This window comes from Hippopotamus amphibius, chromosome 11 (genome assembly GCF_030028045.1).
Source record: "Hippopotamus amphibius kiboko isolate mHipAmp2 chromosome 11, mHipAmp2.hap2, whole genome shotgun sequence".
Taxonomy (NCBI): Eukaryota; Metazoa; Chordata; class Mammalia; order Artiodactyla; family Hippopotamidae; genus Hippopotamus; species Hippopotamus amphibius.
In genome coordinates this window covers 5765157-5778987 of record NC_080196.1, presented here as the reverse complement: position 1 = coordinate 5778987, position 13831 = coordinate 5765157, and the positions used below count along the sequence as shown (strand labels likewise).

Genomic DNA, 13831 nt, shown 5'->3' with positions numbered 1-13831 from the left:
TCCCACATGCCGCGGAGCAACCAACCCCATGCACCACAACTACTGAGCCCAAGTGTCTAGAGCCTATGCTCCGCACCAAGAGAAGCCACCGCAATAAGAAGCCCCCTCACTGCAACGAAGAGTAGTCCCCACTCACTGCAACTAGAGAAAGCCCATGTGCAGAAAAAAGACCCAATGGCAGCCAAGAAATAAATTTATTTAAAAAAAAAAGAAAAAAAAAAAGAAACGGGGGACACAGAAAAGCTTTTGTGCCCAGGAGCTCCAGGTCCTCCTCGGTATCACCACAACAGAGCAGGAGATGCAGATACAGCCTCTAAATAAAGGCACCTGAGAGGCTCCAGATGCCCAGACTGGGGGACGTAGGTGATAGCATCCTAAACACAGGAAGATAATGGAAACTTCATGAGCGAGTAATGGGCCCCCAACCCCCTTCCCTCACTCTGCTCCCAAAACGCTGGTGGCCATGCCTGTGCTCTCAATGCAGGAGTTTTGTCGATGATGGAGTCTTTTTTCAAATATGATGGAAAAATATTAGGGATAAAGAGAGCAAGGCCAATAAAGAAATAAGGGAAAATATTGATCAAGGAAATCCAAGAACTGTGCAAGGAAAAAAAAAAACCATAACCACAGTACACAATAGGCTCAGCAGTGAACAATAGTCACAGAGTTCATGATCATGAACAATGTGAAAAATGGAGATTATAACCTTGCTGGGAAGACAGAGGGAGTGAGGTGTGAACGACGGCATAAGGGAGCTCAGTCTTCAGCTACAAACACAGGACGGAAACGGAGGGTCTAAAATCGGTAGATGAATAAATAACAATGTAAGCAGATTTGGCAATGTGGAAATAGAAACCAAAGAAACAGCTAAAAGAATTAAATGTGGCTAATCGCTCAGGAATAGGAAACATGGGAGGCAGGTAGTCAAGGTTAAAGGTGGAGGAAGGATATTTCTGTCACGACTTTGGATTTAATTATAAGCCTTCTAGTATCTTTAAAATAATATGCAAAAGAAAGTGAAAATATAGTTAAAAATCAGATGCAAAATCTCACGAAACCAGCAGCCTCCCACTTCCTGCTTTACATTTGGGTGAATCTATGAACCTGAGGGTGGCTTAGCCATGGGAAATGGGAAGTCCAGGGACTTGGAAATGCCAGTCCTCTCCTCAGGGTCCCTCTCCATCCTTGCTCTCCACTCACACCAACCTCTTATTCCTGGAACACGTGGGACCTCTTCCCATCATATACCCCATATAATTTGCACCAACTGTTCTGTTGTCTCCTCAATATATTCTCCTCTGATCCTTTTCTCTCCCTCTTTTCTGCTCTTTCTTCGGCACTCAGATCCTAATACATCCCTCATGGAGCCCTCATCAGTCAAACGCCCTTCTGTCAACTCCCATATAACCCTGCACTCCTGAAGCCAACTTCACAGTGCTCTGATCCTCTGATTCACAACTCTCTCCCTCGCTTAGCCTACAAGCAGCAGGATGTCTACATTTTTTTCTCTCCTCCTAATCCTAATCCTTCCTAGCACAGTAGCTGCCCATAGAAAGCACTCCAAAAGGTGCTGAACGAAAGAATAAGTGAATGGGTGAACAAAAAGAAATCACAAAACATGGAATGAATGAGGCTGACACTCTTTTAATGGAGAAGCCTGATACTCCCAAACTAGTGTAAATCCAGAAAGAACTTTCCTGTGGAAGTTTATGCTTCCCAGCCTTGAACATCACATGCGATAGTATCTAGCGTGAAAACAGAAGCGATTTCCTTGATTCTGTGGTTAAGAAATGCCTCTGATGAACTCTTTTACAGTATTGATGGGAATGTAAACAGCCATCGAGGAAAACAGGATAGTTCCTCAAAAAATTAAAAATAGAACCATCATATGCTCCAGCAATCCCATTTCTGGTATAGCTCCAAAGGAAATGAAATCACTATCCCAAGAAGACATCTGTGCTATGTTTACTGCAGCATTATTCATTGCAGCCAAGATATGGAAACAACCTAGTGTCCATCAGTGGACCAATGAAGGAAAAAGGTGATGTATGTATATAATGGAAGTCTATCCAGCCTTTAAAGGGAAGGAAATGAAGCCATTGTGACATCACGGATGAACCTGGAGGGCATTATGCTAAGTGAGATACTCTGGACAGAGAAAGATAAATACTGTACTGTGTGATCTTACTTATACATGGAATCGTTAAAAAAAAAAAAAAGTCAAACTCATAGAAGCAGAAAGTGGAATGGTGGTTACTGGGGGGAGACAGGGGAGAAATGGGAGATATTGGTCAAAAGGTAAAAACTTTCAGTTGTAAGATGAATAAGTTCTGGAGACATAATGTGCAGCATGGTTACTGTGATGGTTAGTTTTATGTGTCAAGTTGACTGGGCTAAGGGCTGCCCAGAGAGCTGGTAAATATGATTTCTGTGTATGTCTGTAGGGATGTTTCTGGAAGAGATGAGCATTTGATTCAGTGGGCTGAGTGAAGAGATCTGCCCTACCAACTCAGGCATCATCCAATTCATTGGAACAAAAAGATGAAGGAAGCACAAACTCACACTCTCTCTTCTTGAGCTGGGACGTCCATCTTCTTCTGCCCTTGGAGCTCCCGGTTCTTGGACCTTTGGGCTCCAGGACTTACACCATCGTCCCCCACTTTGTACACTTTCAATATGTGCAATTTTTATTTGTCAGTCAAATCATATATCAATAAAACTGAGGGAAAAAGAAATACCCCTTATACGCTCAGTATCCTTCCTTTTTTAAAATTTATTTTTATTATTTATTTATTTATTGGCTGTGTTGGGTCTTTGTTGCTGCACACGGGCTTTCTCTTAGTTGTGGTGAGCAGGGGCTACTCTTCATTGTGGTGTGTGGGCTCCTCATTGAGGTGGCTTCTCTTGTTGTGGAGCACGGGCTCTAGGTGCACGGGCTTCAGTAGCTGTGGTGCACGGGCTTAGTTGCTCTGTGGCATATGGGATCTTCCTGGAGCAGGGATAGAAACCGTGTCCCCTGTATTGGCAGGCGGATCCTTAACCACTGCGCCACCTAGGAAGTCCCTCAGTATCCTTCCTTAACGGCAAATCATCAATAGCACTCCATCACAGTTCAAGAGACACATAATAAGCAGCAATGAATACTTAGTGATTTCTTGACTGGTAGCAGTTTGGAAACGTATTTAAATCTATTTTAAAGGTAAACTTCATAACATGCAGGAGATGTATTTTATATCTCCTGTGATTATACCTGACAGTAAGTCCCAAAGTATTAATAAGAATAAGTCATCAATTTGGGGACAGATGATTTCTTTAGGACCTTATGGGATTCAGAGGTTCATTTCACTCAGCGTTCAGATTTCAATGAACACAGATGGTTTTCCAGTTTCCAACAATACAGCCAAGTCCACCTGACTTCCTTCTCTGGGGTAGAAGGTAGTCTTGAGTTTCACTGTTCTTCTGCTTAAATCCTGAAGTTCGAGACTTTGACCTTTTAAATTACACCACTGCTTTCAGCTCAGGCTGGAACTTGTTTTAAAGCTTCTGACTATGTGAACAGAGCTGGCCGTTAGCCACAAAGTTACTCAGATGTCTAAGATAACTCTAGAAGACCTAGCTTCTGAGAGCAGATGTTCTATCAGATCAGATTGTATAAAGGCCATATAGGCATGCTTCTTTCAAAATCTCTTTCATATTGCTAGGTCATACAGGAAAGAAACTGTAGGGAAAACCTCTGGGCATATAAACAGTATGCATATATTTCTGTCATGACAATACTCGGGTCTACTCTTGAGATGAAATCTGGGAGCAAAATGCTCTTAGGCATCTCCTCAATTTAAGGCTTGACTATTTGAATATCTGATAAATTAGAATGCTGGTGAAGGATAACCCTTATCTTCTAGGAGACATTTGGATTCTGATACTGTACTTACCCACTTTTACCCAATGACATTTTTTTATTCTAATTTCATCAAGCATCATCTTTAAAAAATACATTCTTCTAACACCAAACCATGCTATGTTTCCACTTGGGGATTTTTTCCCCCTTCAATATATGACAGACATAAATGGTCCGAGCTTATTTTTCCCATCTGCTCTGCATTCAGGAATCTGCCCTAGCACTTGGAAGCACGGAGATTCAGTTTGCATTGTTTACACCGGCTGCCCGCCAGGCTGTAACACCAATTCAGCTGAGACCTACTGTGTAGCTGTGGCGTCGCTGAAAGGACCCGCGAGCCCTAGTTACAACACAGTTACACAAAATTCTCTGACTGGGCCAGTATTTCATTGCAGTTTTTCTCTATGGTACAGTACCATTCTCTTCTTCAGTTTGAAATTACCTCTGGCTACCACCAAACAATGTTCTAGTGCAGGAGAAAATGGGAAGAGCCCCTCACATTAAGGTTATTTCTTTCCTTAAGTCCAAAAGTTTTGGTATATTTTGAGGAAGCGTGGGATAGTTTGGAACAGTAAGAACATGGGTTTTGAAGGCAGATCCACCTGGATTTCAGACCTGGCTCTGAGCCTGAACAACCTGCCTAAGCCTTTGAAACCCTGAGGATATTATCTCCTTCATAAATCTGAGGCAGTAAATTCAGTGAGATATTTACCAACATAGCCCAAATATCAGACGTGAATGAACATAAGATACATCTCAACTTTCCCAGAAAAAGATTTTTAAGGAAAAGAGAAGTCATTCCATGAGCCATGTGGTTTTGGAAAGGTGGGGGCGTGACTCGCAAATGTTAATGTGTTTGCATCATATACTAAAGTCCAGTCGGAAATCGTGTCACTCTTTCTTCTGCTCCCCACATTTTTATATCTTCATAAGCTTGGCATGTGCCACAGATGCCAAAATTCTAGCCACACATGGTGTTCCCCGTCTTCTTCAGGAGTAGAAACTCTGCCATTAGCTAGGCGCCTGTCCACCCAGATGAGAGAGTCCCTCCCCTTTAGTCCTTTGGCCAGGCATGAGAGTGGCAGCGTGGGCAGCAGCTTCTAGGGAGGCCCTTAAAGAGAGCTGGCCTGTGTTCTTTGCTGCTTTTGTCCTCCTCCTTTATTTTCCCTGGTTTACAAAATACAGTTGCGTTGGCTGGAGTTCAGGAAGGCTTCCTGGACAAGGGGAACTCCAGCCGAGGACAGCAGATCAGTGAGAGCCAGTGAGTACATCCCTGACAACCATGGAGCTCCTGTACGTACCAGGGTGTCCTGTTCACATTGAGGAGCCTCCCCGTGGGTCTGGGCAGGCTCTGTGCTGAACTTTGCCCTCCTCTCTGGGAACACACCTTCTGAGACCCTGAGCTGCCACGGAGGGAGCCCTGGCACCAGTCCCCGAGCTGGAGAGGCCACAGCAGGCACACCGTTCAGTAGTCTCCGTTCGGCCCAGTCTTCCAACCATCCCGGCTGTACTAGTTCCTATGGCTGCTGTGCTGAACCTGGTACTTCTTATCATGCAGAAAGTCAGAAGTGCAAAATCAGGCCAAAGTCAAGGTGTTAGCCGGGTCTCGCTTCCTCCAGAGGCTCTAGAGGCACATCTGTTTCCCTGCCTTTCCCCGAACTGTATTCTCCCCAAATCTTTGGTTCATGGTCTCTTTCCTCCAGCTCCAAAGCCAGACCCTGTTTCCATTCTCACAAAGCCTCGTTCTAGAGTCAGATCTCCCTGCCTCTTACAAGGACACTTCCAATTGCATTTAGGGCCCACCTGGGTAATCTGGCCTAATCTCCCCATCTGACTAGTCTCAATTTTAATAACGCCTGCAAAGTGCTTTTGCCATGTAAGGTGACATTCATGGGTCTCAAGGGGTAGCACCTGGGTATCTTGGGGCCATGGTTCAGCCCACTGCTCCCATCAATGCACCTGTCCTGGGTCCTCCAGACCAGCCCTGCTGGCCACCGAATACAGCACCAGGCGACCACAGCTGATGCCCGGTGGGACAGAAGAGTCATCCACGGAAGCCTGCTAGAATTCCTGGCCCCCAAAATCATGAACTATAATAAAATGGTGGTTGTTTTTCTGCAACTAACGTTTTACGGTATGTAATTTGTTACATGACAACGGGTAACCCGGAAGGAACAAGTACTGATGGATTTTGGGTTGGTCTGGTCCACTCCTCTTGTGACAGACACACATCTTTGAGATAGCTGTCAGGTCAAGAATGCTTTGATGATTATCCCAGTGGCTTCCATCATCGCTGTTTGAGGCGAGGGAAGTAAAGGAAAACGGTGCTCCTGTTCTGTTAAAGGGATTGGTTCTGAGTGAATGAAAATCACTCGGGAGCATCTTTCCCTGTTTCCTCTCCAGACTCTCCACCTTCTTCTTTCCTCCATCTTTCCCCCAAAGTCTGAAGTAGAGATCTTTTGAGAGTAAAGCAGGAATCGCGGTCTGAGGAGAAGCATTTCTGTTTCCTTTCCCCTTGCTTTAATCTCTGTCTTCGCGAGCAGTCACTAGTTTACCATGTACCTGTCTGAGAGGCACCACCGTACAGCTGTTCTTACCACTCCAAGCTCCAGTGGGTCCCTGTTCTTCTGACCTGGAAGAGCGTGCGAGGGTGTTTTTAATATTCTAGGAGATGAGTTGTCCTAATAGCTTTTGCCCTTACTCTGTCTCAGTGGGAACAGGGCGTGCTTTCTAATTTTCTTGTTTGGAAGATTGAAATCCTGGATGCTGGCTCTTAAACACCCTGTGTTCATAAATATTCCTCAACAGTTGAAAGCAGTTGAGAGTCTGTTTAAAATTATAAAGGATTTTACAGGGGACTTACCGAGTTTGTCTACTCGAGTGACTCAAGATATTTTGTTCCTTGTAAGCACTTCATCTCTTCGGGAGCACAGATCAGACATTTACTGAGAGAGAGAGAGAGACTTCTCGTGTCCCCAGGGATGTGGGTGAAGAAGAGACATCGAAACAGAAACAGGATGTCACCACAGCCTAACCCAGGCCACCCTAGAAGTCCTCCTTGCCCTGGAGCTCAAGGTAATCTTCGCCACTTCAGAGCTGTAGCTGACAGAGTTTAAGGTAATGTCCTAGCAAAGTATTTGCATTTCATTAAGTGATTTCTGAAAACGCTCAAGAAAATGAATGTTATTTGCTAATGAACCTGGTGGGGGGGGGTGGTATTTGGAGGAGAGGTGGAAAAAGCACCGTTTGCCAAATGAATAAGTGAATGAATGGGGCCCCCACTCACAGTAGGTTGGCCTTATTCATTGTCCGACCAACTGTCTTCAGTCTTAAATCCACCTAGTAAATTTCAAGGTGAAAAGTTGGAATCAGACCCCTAAAGTCACTTTGAATAGTAAGTTTTCTCCGTCTTTTTTTCCCTTCTCAAAGTAATATTTGTTGACATCATAAGGATATTCGAGAGTCAAAGATGATTCCCTTTTTATCCACTTTAAGCATTACTCAATTCTGTTTAATGCAAATATTTTGCGCATGCAGTATGTCCCCATCACAGAGCTGAGCGCTAGATCTGGGCGGGGGGATGGTGGGAACAAGGCTGGTTTTCCTGGGGCTGAGGGTTTCCAGGACACATGACTCAAAATTGTAAAACCAGGGAAGCCCTGGAACAACCGGGACAAGGGGGCACCCCTCCGCCGTTCCAGAGATGTGGGCAAAACATGGCAAGTGATCGTAAACATGGAGTCACCACGCTGAAACACGTTGTCAGAGGAGAGGAGAAAGGTTCTGCAGTTTGATGGTGAGAAGAGTTTTCCCCAAAGAGGCACTGAAGAAGAATCATCACAAAAAGCCTTGATGTTGGAGAAAGCACAGTGCACACAAGGAAACAGGATCCATCCTTGTGACCGAAGTCAAGAAAAAGAAGATTTCTTTGTGGCGGAGGTGCTCCAAAGCCACCGTGTGAAAGGCTTCATATGTGACATTACAGATTCTAGGTCATACCCTGAAGGCTGGGGGAAGTCATCAAAGGACTTTAAGAAAAACCATTAAGTTCCCATACCGTGAGGTGTTGCTAAAGCCCTCTGCTGCCAACGGTTCATTCTTTCTGAGGCCGCCTACTCAATACTGGACCGGAACAAAACCACCTCTCAGTCACAGAGAAATAAACTGCCCCGGGCACCAATAAAGTCAGATGTACACAGAAGGAAGACCACTTTTTTTGGGGGGGGGGGTACCAAATTACTTTATTTGAAGGAATGGTACTAAGGAAAGAACTTGTAGATGTTTTGGTACAACTTATAGAAAAGGTAAAGGTAACCCAAACATGCATGCAGTGCCTTGGTGACCAGGGAAGTCACCCCTGTGGCTACGGGAAGCCAGCCTAAGGCTTAGCTCTCGCTATCACTGCTTCCCAGGGTGTGCTTGTCAAAGAGATACTCTGCCATGCCAGATCCGGGGGCCCCCATCTTGCGCAAGTTGGTTACGTGGTCACCCAATTCTTTGATGGATTTCACTTGCTCATTCAGGTAATGAGTCTCGATGAAGTCACACAAGTGGGGGTCATTTTTGTCAGTGGCCAGTTTGTGCAGTTCCAGTAGTGCCTGATTCACATTTTTTTCCAAGTGTAGCGCACATTCCATTGCGTTCAGCCCATTCTCCCAGTCATCACGGTCTGGTTTCTTGATATCCTGAAGGAAGATTCGGCCACCCCGCTGGTTCTGCAGCTTCATCAGTTTCTCAGCATGTTCCCTTTCTTCACAAGATTGGTGAAGAAAGTATTTGGCAAAGTTCTTCAAAGCCACATCATCGCGGTTAAAATAGCATGACATGGACAGGTAGACGTAGGAGGCACTGAGCTCCAGGTTGATCTGGCGGTTGATGGCGGCCTCCGAGTCCTGGGGGTCGTTCTGGCGCACCTGCGAGGGGGACGCGGTCCTCATGGCGGGCGGCTGAGAAAAGGCGGCGGCGGCGGGGACCTTGGGTGGTCGGAGGGCGCTGTGAGGTGAGGTGGTGGCAAGGGCTAGCTCTGAGCGGCCGGCCGGAGAAAGGAGGGGGGAGGACGAGCGCCGGGTTCCGTCCAAGCACTGGGGTTTTTTTTAATTTTTTTTTATTTTTTGGGGGGTACACCAAGTTCAATCATCTGTTTTTATACACATATCCCCGTATTCCCTCCCTTCCTTGACTCCCCCCCCTCAAGTCCCCCCCACCCTCCCCGCCCCAGTCCTCTAAGGCATCTTCCATCCTCGAGTTGGGCTCCCTTTGTTATACAACAACTTCCCATTGACTATCTATTTTACAGTTGGTAGTATATATATGTCTACGCTACTCTCTCGCTTCGTCTCAGCTTCCCCTTCACCCCCCGCCCCCTCCCATACCTCGAGTTCTCCAGTCCATTCTCTGTATCTGCATCCTTGTTCTTGTCACTGAGTTCATCAGTACCATTTTTAGATTCTGTATATGTGAGTTAGCATACAATATTTGTCCTTCTCTTTCTGACTTACTTTACTATGTATGACAGACTGTAGTTCTATCCACCTCATAACATATAGCTCCATCTCATCCCTTTTTATAGCTGAGTAATATTCCATTGTATATATATGCCACATCTTCTGTATCCATTCATTTGTTGACGGGCATTTAGGTTGCCGTCCAAGCACTGTTGAAGCAGGAAACCGCGGAGACTCTCCGCGAAGACTGTCAGGAAGACAACTTTAAGTAGCTAGTGATGCATACGTGTGATCTGCCCATACAGACTTTTACAGCTGCTAGAAAACATCCTGGAATCCATCCGACTCACCCCCAGTCAGGTAAGGATGCCCGAAATCTCGCCCCAGAGCAGCTCATTGTAACCCAGGCATGTTTACTCTGCCCTTCGGAACCCTCTCTGGAAGACGAGTTTCTCATGTCCTCATCCTCTCCAAGGCTGTTAAATTTAATGGAAGCCTAGTTTTTCCTGGGTCACTGTTTCTCAAAGTGAGGTCTCTGTTTCCCAGGACCACAGCATTAGACCCACCCAGGAGCTCGTCAGAGAAACAAATCCTGCAGCCTCTCCCAGACCTATTGATTCAGAATCTCTGGGGGTAGGTCCAGCACCCTGTGTTTTAAGAGGCCCTCCTGCTGATTCTGAAACATGCTCCTGTTTGAAGACATCGCCCTATGCAAAGGTTGGACATCTGGCTCTGGGGAGGGCAGGGAGCACTGCTGTCTCCTCAGCCCATGGACTGTGAAAAGTGGGAACTACTCCAAATCCACGAGAGTGAGTCAAAAATTATCCGCACTCAGTCATATTAAAACTTCTGTAAATTCTACAGCCAGAGTGCGGGTAATTTTTGACTCACCCTCGTGGAACTCCCTTGCCAAGACCCTGCATTCTGACCTGCTCTTACCAACAGCCAAAATTTCCTCTACCCCTTGACTCCTCACCCTGCCTGCCTTTCTCTTTCCCAGTTTCCAGTTAATGTCATTTCATTTTCTTTGCTTTATTTCCAGATGGCTGAGATTTATTGCAAAGTCATACAAGCCTCATTTAATCAGAAACACACCTTCTGAAACCAGAGCATCCTTGCTTCTCTGGTTTCCTTCCTTCCTCCACCTCTCCTTCCCTCCTTCCTTCCTTCCTCCATCTCTCATTCCTTCCTTCCTTCCTTCCTTCCTTCCTTCCTTCCTCCCTTCCCTCCCCCCTTCCTTGCTTCCTTTCTTCCTTCCTTCTCTTTTCTTCCATCCTCTCTTCCTCCTTCTCTCCTTCCTTCCTTCCTCCTTCCCTCCCTCCCTTCCCTCCTTCCTTCCTCCCTCTCTCCCTCTCTTCCCTCTCTCTCTCCTTCCTTCTCTTTTCTTCCATCCCTCTTCTCCTTCTTCTCTCCTTCCTTCCCTCCATCCCTTCCTTCCCTCCATCCCTTCCTTCCTTATCTGCCTTGATTGACTCCTTATTGAAGTCTTCCCAGCAGCTCTTTCATCCTCAAGCACCCAAACCACCTGTAAAGGTCTGGCTGCATCCCCCCTCATCCCACCCCCCGAACCAGGAGAGCTCAGTGGCTCACTTCTCAAAGTGAGGAATGAGGTCCTCAGACCATCTGCCTCAGGATCACATGGGAAGTTTGCTGAAGATGCAGACTCCTCATCCAAACAGTGTAAACCCAATTCCTCCCCAAAAGAGTCATTTAAGTGTTTGAAGACAATCATCGTGTCCTGTCAAAGGCTAATTTTCACCAAGTCACATGTGCCAGTGGTGTCAGCCGTTTTTCTCAGGTAATAGATACCTCATGGCTTAAGTAATCCTAGCATCACGTGCTCCCCAGTAGTTTCTGGGTTTTCATTCTCCCTTCTAAAATGTGCTGGCCATCACTGCAAAGTTAATATTTCAATTTTACTTCTAGCTTTCCCTGAATAAAGTGTTAACCAGAGTGAGGGCTTTTTTTTTTCTTTTCTCTTTCTCAATTCTATCACAGTTAGGAAATGTACCAATTTCTTAGTTACCAAATGTGGCCAGTCACCCTAATGGCTTGGAGAACTTTAGACAAATGCATATATTCAGGGGCCTCACCCCACTGACTCAGAGTTTTCAGGGAGTGGGACCCAAGAGGCATAGATTTTCTAAAGTTCTCTCCACAATTCTGTCCATCAGCCAGCTCCCACTGTACCTCTGACCTAGACCTTCTGAAAAACTTTTGACTTTGAACTCTGAAAACTGCCTCCGTCTCAAATAATCAGTTGTTCATTCAAGGATGACAAGGGGAAAAGGTGCTAAATGAGAGTGGGAACTGTGCTTGATATAGAACCTGAAATGGAAAATTATATTTTTTTAAACAAAAGATATTTATTCCTAACAGATCTGAAAGCCGGAAAGTTCAGGATCAAGGGGCCGGCAGATTTGATTTCTGGTGAAGATTCTTCTCAGCTTGCAGACAGCCACCTTGGTGTGTGTTCACGGGGCCTTTCCTCTTTTGAAAACAGTGTTTTTTGTTTCATCTCTCCAGATCATAGAGTTTGGGAGCCTGTAGTATTTTTGATGTATAATTTCAAATAGAAATATTAGGAAAACTTGAATTGATTAATCTATCTTATCTCATTTAAATGGTACAGAAATTTGTCTAAAATAACTTTGAGACCTTTTTAAAAAAACTCTGGCTTGAAGTTATTTTTCCTATCCATGTACTTTCCGTGGGGAAATTTTTTTTAGCCTCTCATGATTGACACATTATTCCAAATCATGATATTTACTTGCTAAATTACTGCCGTTACAAAGTTCTTAAAGGATACTGAATAACTCAAACTCCTTTACAGGGACTTCCCTGGTGGTCCAGTGGTTGAGACTTCACTTTCCAATGCAGGGGGTGCGAGTTCAGTCCGTGGTCGGGGAGCTAAGATCCCACGTGCGTGCCTCGTGGCCAAAGAATGAAAACATAAAACAGAAGCAGTATTGTAACAAATTCAATAGAGACTTTAAAAATGGTCCACATAAACAAACAAACAGCAGAAACAACTCCTTTACAAACTGGAAGACTTGAACTCCCCTTTCTCTCATGAAACCTGTTATGCTTCATGGAAAGCTTATAAAGCTTAAAACAGGGGTAATTTAGACCAAAATGGAAAACTGTGAAACAGGCAAAGTTACCCCTTTCCAGTCACACTCCTGTATATGGAACCCAACTCACCCCAGGACCCCGTGTCTAGAAGCATCATATAGCCTCTCTTATCCTGCTCCACGTCTAACCACTCCCCAGGTAATTAAGGCTCAGCCTCTGTGTCTTTGCCTCACTACTTCCAGATTCAGAGTCCCAGGAAGTAGCATGGAAATTGTTTTCTTAAAGTCTGCCCACAGCATAGACCCGTTTCTCCCCACTTCTCCTGGCAAAGTACAACTGTAAATCCAGAAATAACACAAGAGACAACCAGAGGAGAACTCTGAAAGGGGGTGACATAAACACTACCTGGTTTGGGGCCCCAGGACTGGGGAGACCACATAAAGGCAGGGAGTCTCACGTCCCTCCACCAACAGGGCGTAGCATTTCTGGATCCCAACCTAGCAAGAGAAGGCAGGTCAGCTGGCTCCTCCCTCCCCTGGGATGATCAGGAGGCCTGTCTAACAATAGGGGGCAAACCAGCGCCATCTCCCAAGAGGCTGGATCTGGGGCCCCCATCACTCTATGCCCCTGGCAGAGATGCTCTCCTTGAGAACAACAGTTCAGGAGACCCCTTTCCTCTGCTTGCTGAGAAATTCCAGAGCTGCCAGCCACAGGGAAGCCTCCTCCCCATCCCAGCGGAGACTCACCTCAATTAGCTTCTCCAAGGATACTAAGGCAGCCAGTCGATGGCTTGACTGGGGAGAACCAAACTTCAGAGACTATCACTCTTGGGTGTTTAGTGCCTGCCTCTGTGAGTCCTACAAGCCTTACTAACTCTCCCTGGGGCCATGCAATAAAATACAGCCATCTCAAAAACTCTTCAGCATTGTGCTTTTTTTCTTATTTTCCCAGGAGTTACCAGCATCCATCTCCTAATATCCCAACAACGACCTTGGACTGTATTAGAAGATACCTTCTTGTTATCTGAACTCTGAATCATTTCTCCAGGAACAGGTGCTGATACAGCAGAAGCCTGACACCGTGGTTATATCATGTTGCCGGTGTTGCTAGGTGGTTAGAAAATTATATGTTACACCTCACAAAAGAAAGTGTTTGCTATAGCTCTCCCACGATCTCTCTCTCCAAATTTATTCCTACATTTTACAAACTTAGAGCTAAACAATTTATGACTAATCAATGAAAATGTTGACAAACTATTAATTTGACAAGAGCAGTTGTTCACGCAAGTTACTTTGGGGACAGTGGAGTTCTTGAACTGAGTCTTGACCTTGTCCTAAATGGTTGCTTAGCTTTATGGAAAGCCCTGTCTTTGGTCCATCTCTGCATCCTCAAAACCACAAACTCAGAGAGTTCT

The 13831-nt window shown here is 45.4% G+C and overlaps 1 protein-coding gene across 1 annotated transcript; it reads right to left on the bottom strand.

Annotated features, from left to right (window-relative positions):
• Nucleotides 1-8124: 8124 nt before the first annotated feature.
• Nucleotides 8125-8869, bottom strand: LOC130831396 (ferritin heavy chain-like). The gene has a single exon (XM_057699473.1). It carries the CDS (start codon nt 8833-8835, stop codon nt 8284-8286), a length of 552 nt encoding a protein of 183 aa, XP_057555456.1. The 5' UTR covers nt 8836-8869; the 3' UTR covers nt 8125-8283.
• Nucleotides 8870-13831: the final 4962 nt, after the last annotated feature.